Source organism: Beta vulgaris, chromosome 5 (assembly GCF_026745355.1).
Source record: "Beta vulgaris subsp. vulgaris cultivar EL10 chromosome 5, EL10.2, whole genome shotgun sequence".
NCBI classification, from domain to species: domain Eukaryota; kingdom Viridiplantae; phylum Streptophyta; class Magnoliopsida; order Caryophyllales; family Amaranthaceae; genus Beta; species Beta vulgaris.
In genome coordinates, this window is record NC_079206.1 from 63,715,685 (window position 1) to 63,736,791 (window position 21,107).

At 36.7% G+C, this 21,107-nt stretch overlaps 2 protein-coding genes across 3 annotated transcripts; both read left to right on the forward strand.

Annotated features, from left to right (window-relative positions):
• The first annotated feature begins 304 nt into the window (after positions 1-304).
• On the forward strand, positions 305-5,281 carry LOC104894450 (uncharacterized). Of its 2 annotated transcripts, none has more exons than XM_010680677.4 (9): positions 305-720; positions 1,994-2,143; positions 3,006-3,220; positions 3,329-3,399; positions 3,485-3,647; positions 3,931-4,093; positions 4,225-4,383; positions 4,503-4,591; positions 4,664-5,281. In XM_010680677.4, the coding sequence occupies exons 1-9, from the start codon at positions 411-413 to the stop codon at positions 4,757-4,759; spliced, it is 1,416 nt and encodes a 471-aa protein (XP_010678979.2). In that variant the 5' UTR covers positions 305-410; the 3' UTR covers positions 4,760-5,281. The 2 variants fall into 2 exon arrangements, with proteins under 2 accessions (XP_010678979.2, XP_019105296.2); XM_019249751.3 differs by having other exon boundaries at positions 541-720; positions 1,999-2,143.
• Positions 5,282-6,800: 1,519 nt separating this feature from the next.
• Positions 6,801-7,622, forward strand: LOC104894451 (uncharacterized). Its single transcript, XM_010680678.3, has one exon. The coding sequence runs from the start codon at positions 6,876-6,878 to the stop codon at positions 7,368-7,370; it is 495 nt and encodes a 164-aa protein (XP_010678980.1). The 5' UTR covers positions 6,801-6,875; the 3' UTR covers positions 7,371-7,622.
• Positions 7,623-21,107: the final 13,485 nt, after the last annotated feature.

The following is a 21,107-nucleotide window of genomic DNA, read 5'->3' on the forward strand; positions in this document are numbered from 1 at the left end:
CCTCTTTATACATACCTAATCCTCATTGATCATAAAGAGGATATAAAAATGTGTGTTTCAAGATTATGCTAAATGCACTAACCAACTATGCTACAATACTCATGTTGGTTTTTGTAAGGGAAAAAATCATTTAAAGACAAAATACTACTTCTATTCTTAAAACTTCAAATACACATTGGTAAATAATTCGAGTGTATCGCCCGGTACAAGAAATAGTTTTCCATAAAAATATGATACTTGTGGCTCCACCATACCTTTTCTACTATGTTCAGTAACTGCACACGTGCATATTGGACTATCGGTTTTGGTCAACACTAACACACATAGCCAAGAGTTTCATCTTCTACTCCATTACCAAAACAAACACAAGCTTCAGCACCTCCTCCATAGAAACGAGAGAGAAAGCGAAAATGGCAGGGATTTCAATAGCTCGCATAAACAATAACCCCAATCTTAATTCCAAACACCAACTAATCAGCTCATTCAATCAAAAAAACCAGCTATTCTCGAATTCTCCGTCAATAGTAAAACTCAGAAGCAGAAAAGGCGGTAATTTGGGGTTGAGTGCAGTGTGCGCAACACATACTTGCGACGTAGTAGTCGTCGGAGCTGGTATTATCGGGTTAAGCATTGCCAGAGATCTCCTTCTTCGTTCTAATCTCTCTGTTGCAGTCGTCGATGCCGCTGTTCCTTGCGCCGGTGCTACTGCCACTGGTGCTGGTAATATCTCTTTTCGCTACTAAATATTAATGATACTAGCGAATGTCATCTAGTTTAGTTGGTAAAGATTTCGTAAGAGTTAGGAATTAGGATTGAATCTCGTCTACATCACTGCGCTTAGTTGCTCCAAGAAATATTATATGATCAGATTGTCTGATTTATTTTAGAGCACTTGAAACTTTGATATGATGGCTTGTTTGGCAGATTGTAGTTTATCTTTGAGAAATTATCGAATTGATGCATAAATTGGAGTGATAAAGTTTGAGTTGATCATGCCACAATTAAATCAATCTTTATATCTCGAACGATGTAACTGTATCTTGTTCAACTCTTCTATTTTTATCACAGTGAGTGAAGCTTAGTTTTATCCATTTGCAGCTAAAGTGTTTCTCTAATTAATTGATACAGAAGAAAATGTGCCAGGAATTGACCAAAATGCAAAAGAAACAAAGTTAAATTGGAAAACCTTAGAGTGGCACTCTTCTTCATCCAAATTGGAATCCTCCCCATATCTTTTCATCCATTTTTATTTTAAGATGATGAGTCAATTTATCGAGTCATTAGCACTAGCATTGGTCATTGCCTCGCTGGTGGAAAACAGGCACCGGCAAGTAATGCAGGGAGCCAGGGACACAGAAAAGAATTTCAACAGAAGCACAACTTCTTAATCATAATGTTAAGCAAATTGTTTGAACTTTCAAATGTTTGGATTCTGATCTGGACTTTGGCCTCTAGGAACTTGTGTTTCAATAAATTTTTGAACCTGAACCAGAATTTTGTGAATTTTCAAACCCACATAGCCAACTTTGATTGGATAGGTAAGATCTTAGGCTTTGTTTAAATAACTTGTACTTCCTGCACGATGCTCAAAAGATAGAACAACTAGCTAATAGATAAGGCCGAAACTTTAAAGTGCTCTTTTATTTTTCATATTGACATATTGTAGGTGTACTTTTGAAGTTTTAGTGGCTTTCTTTTGGTACTCTTGGCTGTTTGATATTAGACTTGTGTTCCCAAACTAAAAGCTGTCAGTTAAGGATCAATCAGAAAATTATTTATTCTCTTTCATTCCATATTGCAAGAACTCTGATTTGGTAATCACCTAATTCTTTAGCTTGGCTCTTTTAGAAAAGGATTAAACGCCTTTCTCTTATTGCCATATCCTTTGTCAAAAATAGCAGATCAGCAAAGATGCTTAACATTGTCACTTGTTAGCGTTAAGAATTTAAATTGTATGATTCCACTCTGCAGCTTGACATTTGACCTGTTGCAGGACAGGGCTACATATGGATGGTCAACAAAACACCTGGTACTGGTTCAGGGGATCTTGCATTAAGAAGCCAGAAACTGTGGCAGTTATTGGCAGATAATATACAGGATCAAGGCTCTGATCCCTTGGAAGCATTGGGTTGGAAAAAAACAGGTATTGAGTATATGTATGCCCAGTTGCTGACATTGGCCTAGTTTTAGTGTGCATAAGCAATGTCGAATGTTATTGTTGTTAAAAATGTTCAATAGGTAATATGGTGCCTCACTGCCTTGTGTAAGTTCATCTCGCATTCTGAGCAGTAAGACATTACTAACAGTAGCATAGTGATATACTCCTGCCACAACAAAGTGATTTTCTGAATAGAACTTTACTTCAGTTTGTGTTGGTTTGTCTTGTGTGGTTGAGTCAATTGCCTAGGAGGAGATATGGGAATATGGGTATATGACAGATTGAAATACTATAAGAGAAGGGGGATCAGATGACCTTTTGCACTCTGGAGCATTATTACACAATTACCCCTGACCCCCTATAGAAAATGATACGTACAAGTAGCAGAGTAGTCGATGCCCTGTAGTATATCTCCTCTATGTATCGAAAAAGAGGGTAGGATATTTCTTTAGTTCCATCTTGATTTATAGACAAAAAACTTGGGAATAGTGTTGTTTTATGAATCATGAGCTCTCTTAAGCACCCCATAGGCTTCACAGGCAGTGACTAAATTCATATGTATTCCCTTGTCGCATTGTATGGTATTTCCTTGTGTGTCAGTCAGTAATAAGGCTGCGTGAATCTGATCTCTTGTATCAAGGTGGGAGAGGTATTTAGTGTCATTGTGTTTTCATTTTCAAGCCATGGACTGCACCTAAGTGTCTGTTTGACTTCAAATAATCTAGCTCCGGCATAAATATTGCATGACATCATAAAATATGTTGGCTTCTAATGGTGGTTGCTTGCGTAATGCTTTGGATGAATGGTCGGAGTCGAAATTCTCTTATGTTGATGTCTGTTTTTGTAGGAAGCTTGTTAATTGGTACGACAGAACCACAGTTGGATCAATTAAAGCACATAGTACAGCAATTTTCTGCAGCTGGGATAAGGGCAGAGTACTTGTCAAAGAATGATCTAGCTATTAGGGAACCAGAGCTTGGAACCAACGAGCATAGTGGTGCTGCCTTCTTGCCCGATGATTGCCAATTAGATGCTCATCGTACAGTGGCGTTTATAGAAAAGGTTTTTGCAGGGATCTTCTTAGATCTCGATCAGGATTAATTGGTTGGTGCTGCTTCTTTTAACATCACTAATGTAAATGTTGCCTTATTGGTCATGATTTGTTTCCAGGGTAACAGGCACTTTATATCCCAAGGCAGATATGCGGAGTTCTACAATGATCCAGCTGTATGTTTGATAAGGTCTTTTCATATTGCCAATGTTCCTTATTCCTTCCAGAAGTAGGAGGATATAGATATGGAAATAACATTTATATTGTACATTCAGATCAAATGGAAAAGGAAAGATCGACGGTATCAAAACTCAAAATAACTCATTATATGGCCGAAAGGCCATTATAATTGCAGCAGGTAGTTGGACTGGATCTTTGATGGACAATCTACTTGAGGATTCCGATATTTCGTTACATGTTCCCATTCAACCTCGGAAGGTAAGAATTATTAAAGATTAGATAAAAACAAGAAAGATTAGTGAATAAAGCCAACTAATAAGTACTAAATTGAAATATCAGGAGCACAGTATGACGTATGTTTGGATGCCAAGAATTCTTATGCATTTTGACAGCTTCATTATATTTATAGTGGATTACAAATTTACAAATTATCATTCTGAACCTAAATTGATTCTCAGTTAATTCTACTGGTTTCTCATATAGGCTATCATGTTGATTGTTGATGAATATTAAACTTGTTTTTTCTAATATCTGTTTGCAGGGCTTTCTCCTGTCTGTAGAGAACTTTAATTACCTTAAACTACAGCATGGTCTTATGGAAGCTGGTTATCTTGATCATGAAGAATCTGTCATATCTGAATCAGACGGAGCCTTGTCTATTTCAATGACAGCTACAATCGATGCTTCTGGGAACCTTCTTATTGGTAATCGTTTCACTCGTGAGATTATCTTACACTTCATGTCGTATGCTCATTCTTCTCCTCCCACTCTCTTCACCTTTATGTTGTCTATTGTCACTTTCTCATATTTTCTCCATCTATTGTCCAACAATCAGGAAGCAGCCGACAGTTTGCTGGATTTAACTCTGAATTGAATACACTCATTGTTGATCGCATATGGGAACGTGCCCAGGAGTTTTTCCCTGCTTTAAAAGAATTCTCAATCAAAAACTTGAGTGAAAATATGAATGTCAGAATAGGATTACGCCCTTACAGTAAGTTTGCTACCAGAAAACCAAGATGGCTACATAATGAAATCATCATTTCAAAAATTATGATGTAGTGTGTTTCTGTCAAATCTTTGTACTAATATGCTTGCTTTTTCCTTTTTCAGTGCCTGATGGGAAGCCAGTCATTGGGCCAGTTCCTGGGATGCCCAATCTTTTCCTTGCGAGTGGGCATGAAGGATTAGGACTTACCATGGTAATATCCTGCTTCTTGCCTTTAAATACTTACAGAATTCTCGGATCATTCTGAACAAGTTATGATCTCCAGGCTCTAGGAACAGCTGAAATGGTCACTGACATGGTCTTGGACAACCCTTTACAACTTGATTGTACGCCTTTTGCTGTGGAAGGTCGATGCTGCTAATCAACTGAAACAGTCGATCCTCAAATAAAAATGCAATGTGGTGATTTTGCATTCAGGATAAGTACATAATCGCGTTGATTCAGTTTTAAGTGGTAACGCTCTCACGTCTAATCACGAGATCCGAAGTTCCATATATCTCACATGTTAGGGGAAGAATCATGTTTACATCTCTCTCTTACATTGAAAATTGTTTATGTTTTCGGTTTGGCATTACCACTCACACCTGATGGGCTGGGGAGGTGATGTAACAATGTGATGGTTTGATGTTCGACGACACTTCAGATCTATTAGTCCCTTGATCGTGCTTTAATGCCTATGCTTGTTGGTTGTATACATAAAAACCATGGTCGATGAGGATGAGGATGCTGGTGGTACATCTGCCATTGTAAAAGGGCCTTGTTGCTTACTCATGCTACAAATTTTATGTCAATCATATATTTATACACTATGTCACCTTTGTGTTTGCTAACAATGTGGTTAATTTTTGTTCTTGTGACTTATAAGCAATAATTTTTGTTCTGATGTATCTTCTCTCATTCATTCCTTACTATGCCCTCCTAGTTTTGGACCTCGGATATCATGATCTATGGAGGCACTGTAATTAGTCCACTGACTGCGTAAAAGAACTGTGCCTCTAATGTAATTTTAACGAAATTTTGGTTGTAACTACTATTTTAATTTACTCTTCTCGAATTAAATACCTTTATAAATTTTGTTTCTTGATCAACTACCATTTAATTTTTTATTCCCAAAATAAACTATCTTTTATGGTCGAATATCAAAGGATTATGTAATTGATTGGTAGCAAAAACTAATTTTTATAACATGAAATGTTTTATTTCCTTTTTTCCTATTTGCTCCATTTTGAATGCTAGGTCTTGACTCTTGATTATAGAGTCAAATTTTTATCATAATTTCTTACTACTATATAAGAAAGAAATTAGCGCTTGGGATTTTGTTAGATTCCTTTCAATGTGTAGTTACAATATGTCTTTCAATACGTAATTTTTACGATTACATGATTAAAGATATTAATAATGTTTTAGCAGAAGGATTAAGGAGTAGTGAATAAAAGAAAAACATTCTATCTACGAATTAGTTTTTTCTGCAAATTTTTTGATTATTATGATCACTAATCATTGATATGTTTTATGAATTAAACGATAAAATTGAGTAATGGACTTGGCGAACAAATCATGAATTGCAATTCATAATCATCAATTGAACCAATTCATGATCATGAAATCAATACCTTGCCAAAAGGATAACTATATAATCCTATAATGTAACCACTGAAACTAAATTATAATCCCTTTATCAATCAAGAAATTATTTATCCACCTAATAATTAAAACATTAGGAGTTAAGTTATGCCTTTCATTTGTCTAAATTTTGAAATTGAAAAATTATAAAGGAATTTAGTCAATTTGGATAGTAAGATACTTGACTCTTTACTTAATTATAAAGTAAATTTTATAAACACTCATATCAATTATGAAATGAAAAAAGGTCCAAATTTAAAACGAAAAGTACATCTTTTTTTTTTTACACCAAGCATGGTATTAGATTAAAATATTAGTGAGTTACACCATGAGGAGATAAGTTTGAGGCTAGCAGATGACTAAAGGCCCAACATAAAGCTAGAGTTATCCGTCCAAAATACATTAGAACATAAATTCAAGGCTGTAATTCCTACGCCATAGGATTTACCAATTCCTGCATGTAATCTTGTAAGACGCATTGCGGAGGAGCAGTGTGTGTGATCTTATCCACGTCCATATTCATCCCAAATCTTGCCAGTTTATGAGCCACCATATTGGCAAGTATATCAATTACCCAAATATAATTACTTTTGTATACATTTCAAAGCATGATTATAACACTTTACTATTTTCGATAAATTTCAATACATTTAGATTAAGTTAAAATATATTTTAATACAGTCGTATAAATTTCAAGCTCAAATAAATCCAATTAAAAAATTAACTAAGGTGAAAAAAACGCACTCTCAGGTGTCAAACCTCCTTGCTAACTAGCCGTCTAGCTCTAGCCCCAACCCCAAAGGCTCTCTCCTCATAACTCATCGAGTCATTTCCCTCTTTCCGAAACCCCAACCATGACGATCGCATCTCTTCATCGTCTCTCTACCCACCTCCGCCGCACCACCACCACAATTTCACCCACTTTCTCTCTCCTCACTCGCACCACCACCACCACCACTGCCGCCGCCGCAACTGGCGGCTCAAAGAAAGTCTCGGATCGAATCGTAAAACTCTTCGCAATCGATTTCGAAGGCAAGAAGCGCGAAATCGTCGGTCTTTCAGGACAAACCCTTCTCAAAGCCCTAACTAATCACGGCCTAATTGATCCCGCTTCTCACCGATTAGAGGAGATCGAGGCTTGTTCTGCTGAGTGCGAGGTTCACATTGCGCACGAATGGCTCCAGAAGCTTCCTAAAGCTACCTACGATGAAGAGTATGTGCTTAGGAGGAATCAACGTAACCGTGTTCTTAACCAACATTCTAGGTTGGGGTGTCAGCTTGTGCTGTCTCATGAACATCAAGGTATGGTTGTTGCTCTTCCTGAACCTAAGCCTTGGGATATCCCCTAATTTTGTTTTGTTTTTAGGGGTTTCGAGTTCGGAATTGTGAAACTTTCTTTGTTTTTGTTTTATTAATAATAAGGATTTGATACAATTGTGGTATGATAATTTGGATCATTGTTATGATGCGGACGAGGAAATTGTAATTTGTTGTTGACAAAATGTGAAAGAATTTTGTTGCAAGTTGTGATTTTCACTTGCTAGATGTTGGATTGCTGAACTTTGAAATTTCTAAAGGATGTGTTACATTTGGACAAAGTATGTTGGATTGTTGTGTAATTGATTTCTTGAGATTTTGTGGTGTATTTGTTGATTTTTTTTGCAACTGCTTAGATTTTGAGCTGCAATTTTGGAGGCATTATTGAGTAGTCCCTCCGTCCCCCAATAGATTTCCCATTTCTCCAGTGAAAGTTTGATTATCCTAATGTACACAATCAGACAATTAAACAAGATCTCACATGATTATGTATTTTCTTTTATATTATGAATAGTATCCAAATTAGAAATGGGAAATCTATTAAGGGACAGATGGTGTATTTTCTTTGTAAGAGTGAGGTTCATAGGTGGAGCTTGTAGAAGATTTATCTTGAGGTGAGGTTATTTGATTGGTAAAGTGATGAGAGTTTGGACATCATAATGTTCTGTGTTTGAGGGACATCATAATGTTCTGTGTTTGAGGTTTGTGGGTTCTTTGGGATAGAGCTTGTGTTGATTGAGGCTTGATGGAAGAGATTTTGGGCTCCGGTTGAAATGTGAATTGAGGAGCTGAGGTGGTCTGAACTAATGTTACTTTGAGTTTTTTGAGGTGATCTGAACTAATGGCATTGGAAGTTTTCTGAGTTGAACTAATGACATTCCAGGTTTGCTGAAGTGATATGAACTAATGGTATTTAATGTTCTCTGAAGTGATCTTCTTAGTGAATTGGAAGGGTAAACTGTAAAATATGGGTATGTCCATGGAAGTTCAGTTGCCTTGGAATAAATCCAGAAAATCTCGGACAAAATAAGATGGTACAATGTAGTTTGATGTTGTACTCTAGTTTATTTGGTATTTACACTTCAATGGAGCTACTAGTAATGGGCATGTATTAACTGAATTTTCTTTATTAAATATTTCTGTTTGTGTCATTTGAGCTTGCCGAGGCCTAGAGCCAATGTTTGTAGTCCATAGTGCTTTGAAGCTGACCTTGAACTTCCTGTGTATTTACTCCATGCTTGATAGCTTGTAATCATTGTGATAATGGCAATAAGATAAATTTGTGTAGAACATCTCATGTCAATATCCATGGTAATGCTTGTCCTTCATCAAATACCTCCTTTTCTTGTATGAAATTTTTGTCACCAACCATTACCACTTTAGAGGTAGTGTTGAGGGTAATGGAATTTTGCTAAGTTTAATATGTTCAGGGATGAATTTTCATTACTTTAAGTATTGGCATGATACTTTCTTTGCAAATATTATTTATAAATTCATCACCATTACCACAATTTGTACCAAATGGGCCAATAAGCAAATGAGGGAAGTTGCTATACTTCGTGAATGATAGAACAAAATTGGTGCTCGTAGTCTAGAGGAACAATAAGTTGTGTAATATAGTTGTTTGCTTGGTTGAATGTTGCTGTGGGAAAGATTTGCTCCTCGCACCTTTACCAGAAATATGGAAACCCAATGCACTTGTTTGATTACTGCTATTCAATGAAAGTTATAATCTAGCAGTTTCATGTGTTACTTTTGTGTTAGATATGAGTATTTGATGGGATATCAGTGCTTATAATCTTAGTGTGCATGAGAAGAAATGAAGAAAACCTATGGGTCTCTGAGAGACCCTGTTCTTCTCATAAGGTAGTAGATCATCTTGTTTGATCATTGCCAAGGAAGAATCTGGTCTGTCCATGTAAGCTAACTCACAAGCAACCTACTGAGCAGAGCAGCTTGTCCTTGAGGCCTAATATGTGTCCCACAATTCTGGAGGATTTTATTCTTTTTTGTTTAGAGTTTAATGACAAGTTGAGTGATATTGAATGTTCATAGTAGATACTGAATGTTCATTCAACGTTACTCTATAAGCATTTCTTAACGGCAGGAAGAAACCCTATGGGTCTCTGGGAGACTTTGTCCTGCTCATAAGACAGTAGATCATCCTGCTTGACCATTGTGGAGCACAAAACTGGTTTCCCATGTAAACTGAGTAATGCAGCTTGTACTTGAGACCTAATATGTGTCCACAATACCGGAGATTGTTTGTCGTTTTTCGGTTTGTCGGTTATTGATAAGTTGAGTGATGTTGGGTTCCTCTAAGCTAAAAATAGTTTGCCTTACGTTCAGGAGCGTTGTTGGTAACATCAAATTAGCCTGGACAGCTTATGTGATTAGAGATGCTAACCTTTCTTTGTCGTCTTTTTAGCTCTTCAGTGTTTTATCTCGTAATTAGGATATGGAGCCTAGAGCCTATAAGCATTCCACGAAGCTCTTCAATAGATGTTGAATGTGTACATTCCACGGGCAATTATATGTAACTTTTCTTGAACCACTCCGCTTGAGCATTCCTTGAACTAAGGCAGGAGAAGTTCATCTGGTTGTAGTGGAGTAAAAAGAAGTATATGGACATGAGATGACTGAGGAAGCCTTGTATCAGGAAAAGGACTTGTCTGATTGCTTTTTAGGTACGTAGCTTGTTTGGATGCATCTTTGAAATTAAGGGACTGATGGGATTGGATGATTTGTAGGGTCGAGGGGATAATATCCTTCACTTTTCCGTTTCTACCTCAGCTTCTGAAATAAGGGTATTTCAGCTGCTTCCTCTACAGTCCTCAAAATCAGCCAATTGGGAGAAAGATTTGCATTTATCTATAGCTATATGTGAATCAGAGCTTCTGTGACATATGAGTATATGTGACTGTATTTACTGTGGAAATCTTTCGCGGTGGTGGAACTTCGCATTAGTTGCAATTTCTGCAATCAGAACTTGTCTTGGAGTTGGAAATTAGTATGCGTGATGCTTGTTATCTTGAAACAAGCCATGTTCATTAACAAATGTCAGGTGATATTGAAAGATATTACGAGGAACTGAATTTTTTTCTCTTAGATTTTCACTTGCCTGAAGATAGGACATTGCTATTGCATTTGCCTGAGTTAGTAGTGATTTCCCTTAGTACATCCATTGTCGCATCGGTCAATATCATTGCAACTCTGGATCTCATGCGCTTTTAGGTTACATATTGGATCTTGGTTTCTGGTTTATTTGATGAAAGAGGGGTTGATAAATCTATCCCTAATAGAGAAATGTTATTTGATGATGAGGGGTTGATAATGACTCATAGCTTATATGATCATATAAGTACTATGCAAACAAAGTCCATTTTTAGTTCCAATAATAAGTTCAAATAAGTAGATATAATATCAAATGAGCGTTGATAAGGTGAATGAAATACACAAGTAAGATATAGGCGATCGGACCGCAAGACCTACACTAATTGATTTATCATGGGCTAATTCAAATTCAAGTGGTGGAGGTGGTTTGAAGTTGAGTTCCTAGTTTACCAAGTAAGGCTCGGTCTAGTGGTAAAGATTTGGCCTCATAACTTCAAGGTTATGACATATGGGATCAAGTTCCATTATGGGCTTTTTGGGGTGAGGTTTTCCTTATCACTCTCTCCTTTCAAGGAAACTAACCTGCAAATCTGACTAGTTATACCTATGTGAGGTGCCAGTTCATTAGAGGCATTCATCTTACCAACTAAAAAAATTATGGAGGAACAAAGGACTTATAGTATACTAGTAGTACTTAGAACACACACATTGCAAGGGAATTCCATATTATCTCTATGTTGTCTCCATCCTCCACCTCATTTTCTCTTTTCTTTACGTTGTTTTTCACTAATTATATCCCTTATTAATTTCGGCTCTTTTCTTATTCACACAATATTAGATTAACTTAACGACTCCTTGTTACCTCTCTCCCAATTAATTTCTTTCTCTATCCTATCCAAATATTATTCGTTGCTGCTGGTTTTAGACCCATAACCTAATTGGTTTTCCTTTTGTAAAAGTTACTAGCTTTCTGAGCACCCCCATATTTGGAAACTCATGTTGCCGCAAATTAGATGGTAGACACGAGTCTCGCTCCCATTCAATACAATGAACAAAATAACATTCACAATGAACAAACTAAGCAAAAGAACAACACACGAGACTCGATAAATATGTAAATCAGCAATAAACAACAAGAAAAAAAGATCAGCATAAGAGGAAATATCTGATGAACAACCACTCAACCTAATGAATAAGGAAATATCCGCAATAAACAAACTAAGAATCATAAAGATAAAGGTTAACAAAGGAGAATCGTCGAAATCGATGTTCATTGGAGAATAGTTGATGTACATTAGTTTCACATGTTCATTGAAAAGCACTTGATGTATATTGGTTTCACGCGTTATATGTTTTTTGGGTTGTGTTTTGGCTGGTGTCTATCATTAGAATGGTAGACACTAGTCCGCCATCTACAAATTGTCATATTGCAAGCCAAGCTCAGATGGAGGGAAGAAATATGATTGGACGAGAAAGTTGCTTGCATTTTAGTCTAAGGGATTGATTAAATAGACAAATTATTTCAATTTTTATTGGACGAGAAAGTTGCTTGCATTTTAGTCTAAGGGATTGATTAAATAGACAAATTATCTCAATTTTTCGTTCCCTTTCAGATCTGAATGCTCTCCAATCTAATCCAATTTGAATATATGATTTCCCAAAAGAAGTTTAGTAATTTTATCCAATTTAAAAATCCATCTAAATTACTTATTCAATATTAATTATATTCGTATAATAGTGTAAGAGTGTCACTCGTTGGTTATATGCTCATTTCAAATAGATAGTACATGTTGATATGTATGTGAGGGATAACAATTCATTCCAAATCCGACTCAAGTCCAATTTGAGGCTTGAGCCGACCAAAACTCCAATATAAATTTTAAAATCTGAAAAATTCGATCAGAATCCTGTAGGATATGGAGCCTAGATATAATCCGACAAATCCGTCCCGAATTCGATTACTAATACCACCTTTTCAACTTATAGTCTTAATCTACATTAGAATAGGACCATTATGTTAATATATTGTAAAACAAGTAATATATAGCATAGTTATATGATAAAACACTGATTTCTGTGAATTGTGATCTTAAGTGATAAAATGCGTTCCCGTAAAAAGAGTGATAAAATATTCCGAATTCAACTCAATCAGACTCGAAGTTAGACAAAAAAACCCAAAATAAGTCCAAAAAACAACATCTAACTCTAAATTCGATCAAATTCAAACAAAGTTAGTCGAATATGAAGTTTGTAAGTCTTAACCCAATCTAACCCGTCGCAATTCCTATTATCCCTCCAAACTCCAAAGAATATAAGTATAGCTAATGTGGATAGAGATTATTAGAGCCTACACATTACCTGGGCTATTGTTTGGGCTTTCCTCTGGGAACAACATAAAACAAAATCAGGGTTTGAGTTGATAAATCAAAAAAGCGAGTGCAAAACCCTAATTTCATAAGTTTTGCCTCTATAAAAACCTGAAGTCCTTCAGTAACCCTAATTCATCGTGTTCTTCAAACCTACCTCACCATACTTTCTCTCTCTCTATCTCTATCATCTGCGCAAATTAATTAGTTTCAATTTTTTCAGTAGTAGTACTAAAAATTCTAATATCGAAAAAAGCAAGGTAGCTTCTTGTTTGGATTTCAATCTTTATAATCCACGCACTTTTTCCTCAATCGGAGCCTTGCGAAATCTAAATCTCCAGTATCACTCGCCTGATTTTGATTCTTTTTTACTGATCTTTCAGGCCCTTTTAATGCTGGAACATTTCTAACTAATTTTTTTTAATTTTTCTTCAACTTTTTTTGTTTGTAAGTTTCATCGATTTAGTTAAGCAAACGCACTCTGTCCCTAAACTGTATATGTTCTGTGGCAATTTCTTCGTTTGCGACATTAATGGAATTTTTTTCAGCTTCCAATTTACTCGCCCATGTGTTTATTTTTACAATGATCATATTGGGCACATGGTTGGATTACATTTTCTCTCTCTTCAATAAACGCAAATTTTCTTCTTTTTTTTTCTGCTTTGAATTTTTACATTGTTAATCTTCAGATATAATTGCTTGATTTTAAGCTAATGGGTGCTTAAATTTCCCTTCTTTTATTATTTCTAACATCTGGGGGTAAAATTGGTGAGAATGTGAGGTTGCAAATTGGACAAACTGACCTAAAACTTAATTTGAAAAAAGCATAATTTTTTCTGATAACTATTACTTGTCAGACAATAAGATTTTAACCATCCAATACCTTTAATAAATTTATATAATCAAATGGTAAAAAATTGGATTGGGATGTGATAATCCAATACTCCATTTGGTTCCATTTTTTTATACAGTATTAGAGAAATGTCATTTTTTTTAGGTAACATAAGTCTGTTGATTTCTAGCGGTGATGTCAATATTATTGGGCTACTTCTTGTTTATAAGAAAAATGTCATATGTATTCCTTAGGGTTATATATAATTATTAAATACATTTTTTGAAATAGTATTATTTGAAAAATAAATGGTATAACTCTTGTCAAACAAAAAAAAAATTATTGGTATTAATTATATCATACTTATATAATAAGTTAATCCTTAAAAAAGAGAGGTTTTCTAACTTCTTAACAAGTTTGGTGAGGTACCTTCAGTTTTTTGTACCATCTTAACAAAAAAAGTCTACATATTGTCTAATTAAATTTAAAACCACATGTTAGAAGATGAGTGATGACCATTTAACTCTAATAAACTTTTTAGCCTCATTTTAGGGATTAATAGGTCTTGGTAAATTGGACTCAGAATAACTTTAAAACTAGTATTTGGACTCTGATATTTACCTAGTTGATATTGATTTTCGAACTTGATAGGCATTTTCTTTCATTACCATTAAAATATATCAAGGAAAACTTAACATGTAAAAGATACAAATATAATAATGTGGACGCACAAAATATGATTAAAAGTTGGTTGAGATAGTAATTGTGTCATGTATAATAACAATAGGTCAAGGGTTCAAATCTTGTTACAAGCTAAATACTTCCTCCGTTTCTTTTTACTCGCTACACTTCTCATTTCACGGACTCCTAGATAATTTTTGGAGAAGAGAGAGGTAGAGAGTAAAAAGAAAAGGGACCCATGTGGGAGGAGAGAGATAGAGTCATAGAGAGAGTTTATTGCCCAAAAAAGAAGTGTAGCAAGTAATGTGAAACTTCCCATAATGGAAAGTGTAGCGAGTAAAAAGAAACGGAGGAAGTAGCTAATATCATTTTTTAAAATTGACATAGCTTAAACTATTCATTGTATTTAAAAAGTGGTACGTTCCCTTCTTAATCTTGAACTTGAATAATTGCCGACTTGCCTCATTGAGGTTGAGGTGGTGGAGTAGTGTCATCTGTTATCCCTAAGGTATAGGGATCAAACCTCATAAGACTCATTTGAGTAATTTTTCATATCCCCTCGAGTGAATTCCCTTCATCTTACCAAAAATAAAAGCCTAATTTTAAATTAAAATTAGATGGTTTCTTATTAGACAAACGTTTTCTGCACATAGGTCACAATTTTTTTGCTTCTATCTATATGCTTTTTTTATTTTAGAATAGATGATGCATGGTAGTATTAAATGGCAAAGGACTAAAGCTCCTATAATACACAAAATTTTACATATTATAGATTCGTAGAAGAAACAAGGTTACAATATATACTTCCTTTGTTCTTTCTATATTACAATTATTATTATTTTGGATAGTTTCACATTTATTGCAACAATTCCAATTTTGGTATAAAAAGCAACTTAATTGACAATATTGCCCTTACTTTATATTATTAAAACTATCATTAATTACTCATGTTGCCTTGTGAATTTCTTTTATTTTCTAAAGATGATTTATCTCCTACTCTATTTAATTAAAGATTTACTTTCATGCTAAACTACTCATTTATTCTAAATCCTCAAAAATTGTGTCCAAACACATTGTTGTAATGGAAAAAGAACGGAGGTACAATTAGTTCAACTAAATTTTAATTGGATAGGTTACCTTTATTTTTTATTACTTATGACCTTCAATTTTGGCTGTTATTTGGATTTTTTCGGGTCTATTCATATTTTCTACCCAAACATTCTTAAGAAAGTTGACGTGACTTGTGAAGTGGCGCGGGTGCTTGGCACCATTCGTGTTGCCTTGAAAAACCTCTGAACATCCCATTTGCTCCACTAGTGGAAAAATGAAGAAGGGCTGCGCTAAAAAAAGCATGTAGGGTTGCGCTTTTTGACAGCAGCCCTTTCAGTAGCAGCCCTTCACTTTTTAAGTAGGGCTGCGCTAGAAAAGCGCAACCCTTAAGCTAGAAGGGCTGCGCTAGTTAGGAAAAAGCGTAGCCCTTCTAGCCCAGAAGGGCTGCGCTAGTTAAGAAAAAGCGCAGCCCTTCTGGGCTAGAAGGGCTGCGCTTTTTCCTAACTAGCGCAACCCTTCCTACCAAAAAAAAAAATAATAAAAAAATTTTTTTTTTGTCATTTTTTTACTATAATCTCACATTTTCTGAAATTAAACAGAAGAGAAGAGAAACGAAACGAAAATACTAAACCCAAACATAAAAAGAATTAAACGAAAATGAAAAAAAGGAACAAAAACTAATATACAAAGAGAAGTATACAAGAAGTATACAAGAACATTAATCAAAACAAAGATGAAAATACAAGAAATTATATACCGAGGAGAAGGGGGGCTCGTCGGGAAGAGGATTGTACGATGAGAGAAGCAAGGTGATTTATCATTTTCAAATATACAACACAAGAGAAGTATACAAGAACATTAATCAAAATAAACAAAGAGAAGCATACAAGAATAACATTAATCAAAATAAACAAAGAGAAGTCTACAAGAACATTAATCAAAACAAAGAGAAGTATACAAGAACATTAATCAAAGCATATAAACAAAGAGAAGTATACAAGAACATTATAGATCTGAAAATACAAGAACTACAACCTAATAATGTTTAAATAAATAAAACAAAACCCAAATACATAATTTAAGGGGAAAAAAAATTTTCGGAAAAACTTAAAATGGGTATTTGGAGGCTTAAACGAACTCGGATGGCTTAAAAAGCCTAAACGTCACGGCATAGCCGTGAGTTTGACTCGTTGGCTCGTTCCGCTTCCGAAAAGGTATGACAATAGGCAATCGGACTCCGTCGCCATGTTTAGTGCAAATCATTTCAAGGTTTTTGTCGCAAATGTTTATGGGAGATTTTGAGAGAGAAGAGAGGATGAGAGAGAAGAGAGGATGAGAGAGAAGGAGGAAAGGAATAATGAGGGACGTGGGAGAGGAGAGAGAATGAGGGATAATATATTCGACGAATCCCCGCTCAATATTTCAAAGCCCGCGATTCCAAAATTTCAAATTTTTTCAGGAAGGGCTGCGCTTTTTTAAAAAAGCGCAGCCCTACTAAGCAGAAGGGCTGCGCTTTTTAAAAAAGCGCAGCGCTTAACTTAGTAGGGCTGCGCTTTTACAAAAAGCGCAACCCTTTATGTTTTTTCCCCTAGTGTTCATTTATCGTGAAATCCAAAATTACCTCGCAATGAACGTAAACACATCCATATATTCGTTCCAACCCACATAACTCATTACAATTGACTTCCCATGTCCCTAGGAGGCATCCCGTGGCGTTCGGAGCTCGGACACCGGGAAAGTTCGAAAGCGTGTATAATAACCTTCAATTTTGGTTGTATTTGCGGCATTTTTGGACTTTTCCGGGCCTGTTGATATTTTCTCCTAAAACATTCCTACGAGTGACGACGTGACTTGTAACGTTGCGCGTGTGATTCACACCATTTAAATTGCCTCGAAAAGTCTTTAAACAACGATTTATTCATTTCTCGTGAAATTCAAAATTAGCTCGAAATGAACGTAAATGCATCCATATATTCGTTCCAATCCACATGGCTCATTTCCAATGACTCCCATGCTCATAAAAGGCATCCCGTGGCGTTTGGAGCTTGGGCCTCGAGAAAGTTCGAAAGCGTGTATTATAACATTAAATTTTGGCTGTTTTTAAGACATTTTTTTGACTTCTCCGGGCATGGTCATATTTTCTACCGAAACATTTCTAGGAGTTCCGACGTGACTTGTAATGTTGTGCGGGTCCTTGGCACAATTTGCATTGCCTCGAATAGCCTCTAACACCCATTTGTTCATTTCTTGTGCAACCCAAATTGTCTCGAAATGAACGTAAGCGCATCCACATATTCGTTCAAAGCCACATGATTTCTTTTCTATGACCTACCATGTCCCTAGGAGGAATCCCGTGTGGGAAAGCCCGAAATCGTGTATTATATAACCTCCAATTTTGGTTGTTTTGGGACATTTTTGGACTTTTCTGGACCTGGTCATATTTTCTCCCGAAACGTTCTTAGGAAGGTCGACTTTACTTGTAACGTTGGGCGGGTACTAGGCACCATTTATGTTTCCTCGAAAATCCTCTAAACACGCTCATTTGTTTATTTCATGGAAACGTAAAATTGCTTTGAAATGAACATAAAGGCATCCATATATTCGTTCCAAGTCACATGACTCCTTTTCAATGACTTCCCATGTCCCTAGGAGGCATCTAGTGGCGTTCGGAGCTCAAAGCCCGGGAAATTTCGAAAATGTGTATTATAACCTTAAATTTTGGTTGTTTTTGCGACATTTTTGTACTTTCCGAACCTGATCCCATTTTCTCCTGTAATATTTCTAGGTGTACCGATGTGACTTGTAACGATGGGTGCTTGGCACCATTTGCATTGTCTCGAAAAGCTTCTGAACACCCCATTTCTTCATTTCTCGTTAAACCTAAATTGCCTCGAAATGAACGTAAATGCATTCACATATTCGTTCCAAGGCACATGACTCATTCCCAATGACCTACCATGTCACTATGAGACATCCCGTGACGTTCAAATCTCGAACCCTGGGAAAGTCTTAAAGTGTGTATTATAACCTTTAATTTTGGTTGTTTTTAGGATATTTTTTGGCTTTTTCGAAATTGCGCATATTTTTTTTCCGAAACGTTATTTGGAAGGCCGACGTGACTTGTAACATTGTGCGGCGCTTGACACCATTTCTGTTGTCTCGAGATGCCATTAAACACCACATTTGTTCATTTCTCGTAAAATCTAAAATTGTCTCGAAATGAACGTAAATGCATCTATATATTCGTTCCAAACCACATGACTCCTTTCCAATGACCTCCTATGGCCCTAGGGTACATCCCGTGGTGTTCGGAATTCGGACCACGAGAAAGTCTGGAAGCGTGTGTTATAACCTTCAATTTTGACTGTTTTTTGGGACATTTTTGAACTTCTCCGGGCCTGGTCATATTTTCTCCCGAAACGTTCTTAGGAAGGTTGACGTTACTTGTAATGTTGCACAGGTGGTAGGCACCATTTGTGTTGCCTCGAAAAACCTCTAAACACCCCTATTTGTTCATTTCATGGAAACCTAAAATTGCCTCGAAAAGAACGTAAAGGCATCCATATATTCATTCCAAGCTACATGACTTCTTTCCAATGACTTCCCATGTCCGTAAGAGGCATCCCGTGACGTTCGGAACTCGAAACCCAGAAAACTCCGAAAGCATGTATTATAACCTTAAACTTTGGTTGTTTTTGAGACATTTTTGGAGTTTTTCGACCCTTGTTATATTTTTCTCCCGAAGCGTTCGTAGGATAGCCGACGTGACTGTAACATTGCGTGGGTGCTTGGCACCCTTTGTGTTGGCTCAAAAAGCTTCTTAACACCCCATTTATTCATTTCTCGTGAAACCCAAAATTGTCTCGAAAATGAACATAAACGGATCCCTATATTCGTTCCAAGCCACATGATTCCTTTTCAATGACCTACCATGTCCGTATGAGGCATCCCGTGCCTTTCGGAGCTCGGACCACGGGAAAGTCCGAAAGCGTGTATTATAACCTTCAATTTTGGCTGTTTTTGGGACATTTTTGAGCTCCTCCAGGAGTGGTCATATTTTCTCTCGAACCGTTCATAGGAAAGCCGACGTGACTTGTAACGTTGCAAGGGTGCTTGACACAATTTGCATGCCTCGAAAAACCTCTAAACATCCCATTTGGTCATTTCTTGTGAAATCTAAAACTGCCTCAAAATGAACGTAAAGGTATCCACATATTCGTTCCAAGCCACATAACTCATTACCAATGACCTCCCATGTCCCTAGGAGACATCTCGTGGCGTTCGGAACTCGGACCCCGAGAAAGTTCGAAAGCGTGTATTATAACGTTCAAATTTGATTGTTTTCGGGACATTTTTTACTTTTTCGGGCTTGGTCATATTTTATCCCGAAACATTCCTAGGATTGCCGACGTGACTTGTATCATTGCGCAGGTGCTTGGCACAATTTTCATTGCCTCGAAAAGCCTTCGACACCCATTTGTTCATTTCTCCTGAAACCCAAAATTGGCTCGAAATGAACGAAAAGGCATCCACATATTCATTCCAAGCGACATGACTCCTTTCCAATGATCTCTCATGTCTCTATGAGGCATCCTATGGCGTTCGAAGCTCGGATCCTGGGAAAGTCCGAAAGCGTGTATTATCACTTTCAATTTTGGTTGTTTTTGGGACATTTTTGGAATTCCCTGGGCCTGACCATTTTTTCTCCTGAAACGCTACTAGGAAAGCCCAAATGACTTGTAATGTTGGCTCGAAAAGCCTTTAAACACCCAATTTGTTGATTTCTCGTGAAATGTAAAACTGCGTCGAAATGAACGTAAAGGCATCCACATATTCGCTTTTAGCCTCGTGACACCTTTTCCAAAGACCTTCGATGTGCCTAGAAGGCACGCTACTTGGAAAACGTGTATTACAACTTTCAACTTTGGCTGTTTTTGGGACATTTTGTGACTTTTCCGATCCTGGTCATATTTTCTCCCAAAACATTCCTAGGAGTGCCATCGTGACTTGTAACTCGCACGTGTGCTTGGCATAATTTGCATTGACTTGATAAGCCTCTGAAAACCTCATTTGTTCATTTCTCGTGAAACCTAAAACTGCCTCGTAATGAACGTAAATGCATCCACATATTCGATCCAAGGCACGTGACTGCTTTCCAATGACCTCCCATGCCCCTAGGAGGTATCCGTGGCGTTCGGAGTTCGGGGCCCGGGAAAAGTCCGAAAAACGTGTAATATAACCTTCAATTGCGGCTGTTTTTGGGACATTTTTTTGACTTCTGCGGGCCTCGTCATATTTTCTCCCGAAACGTTCTTAAGAAAGCCGACGTAACTTGTAACGTTGTGCGAGTGCTTTGCACAATTTGCATTGTCTCGAAAAGCATCTGAACACCCAATTTGTTCATTTCTCGTGAAACCCAAAATTGCCTCGAAATGAACGTAAAGGCATCCAACTATTCGTTCCAAGCCACATGACTCCTTTCCAAAGACCTCCCATGTCTCTAGGAGGCATTCCGTGGCGTTCGGAGCCCGAGAAAGTCCAAAAGCGTGTATTGTAACATTTAAATTTTGGCTGTTTTTGCGGCATTTTTGTACTTCTCCAAACCTGGTCCTATTTTATCCCGTAACATTTCTAGGTGTACCGACGTGACTTGTAACGTTGCACGGGTGCTTGGCACCACTTGCATTGTCTCGAAAGGCTTCTTAACACCCAATTTGTTCATTTCT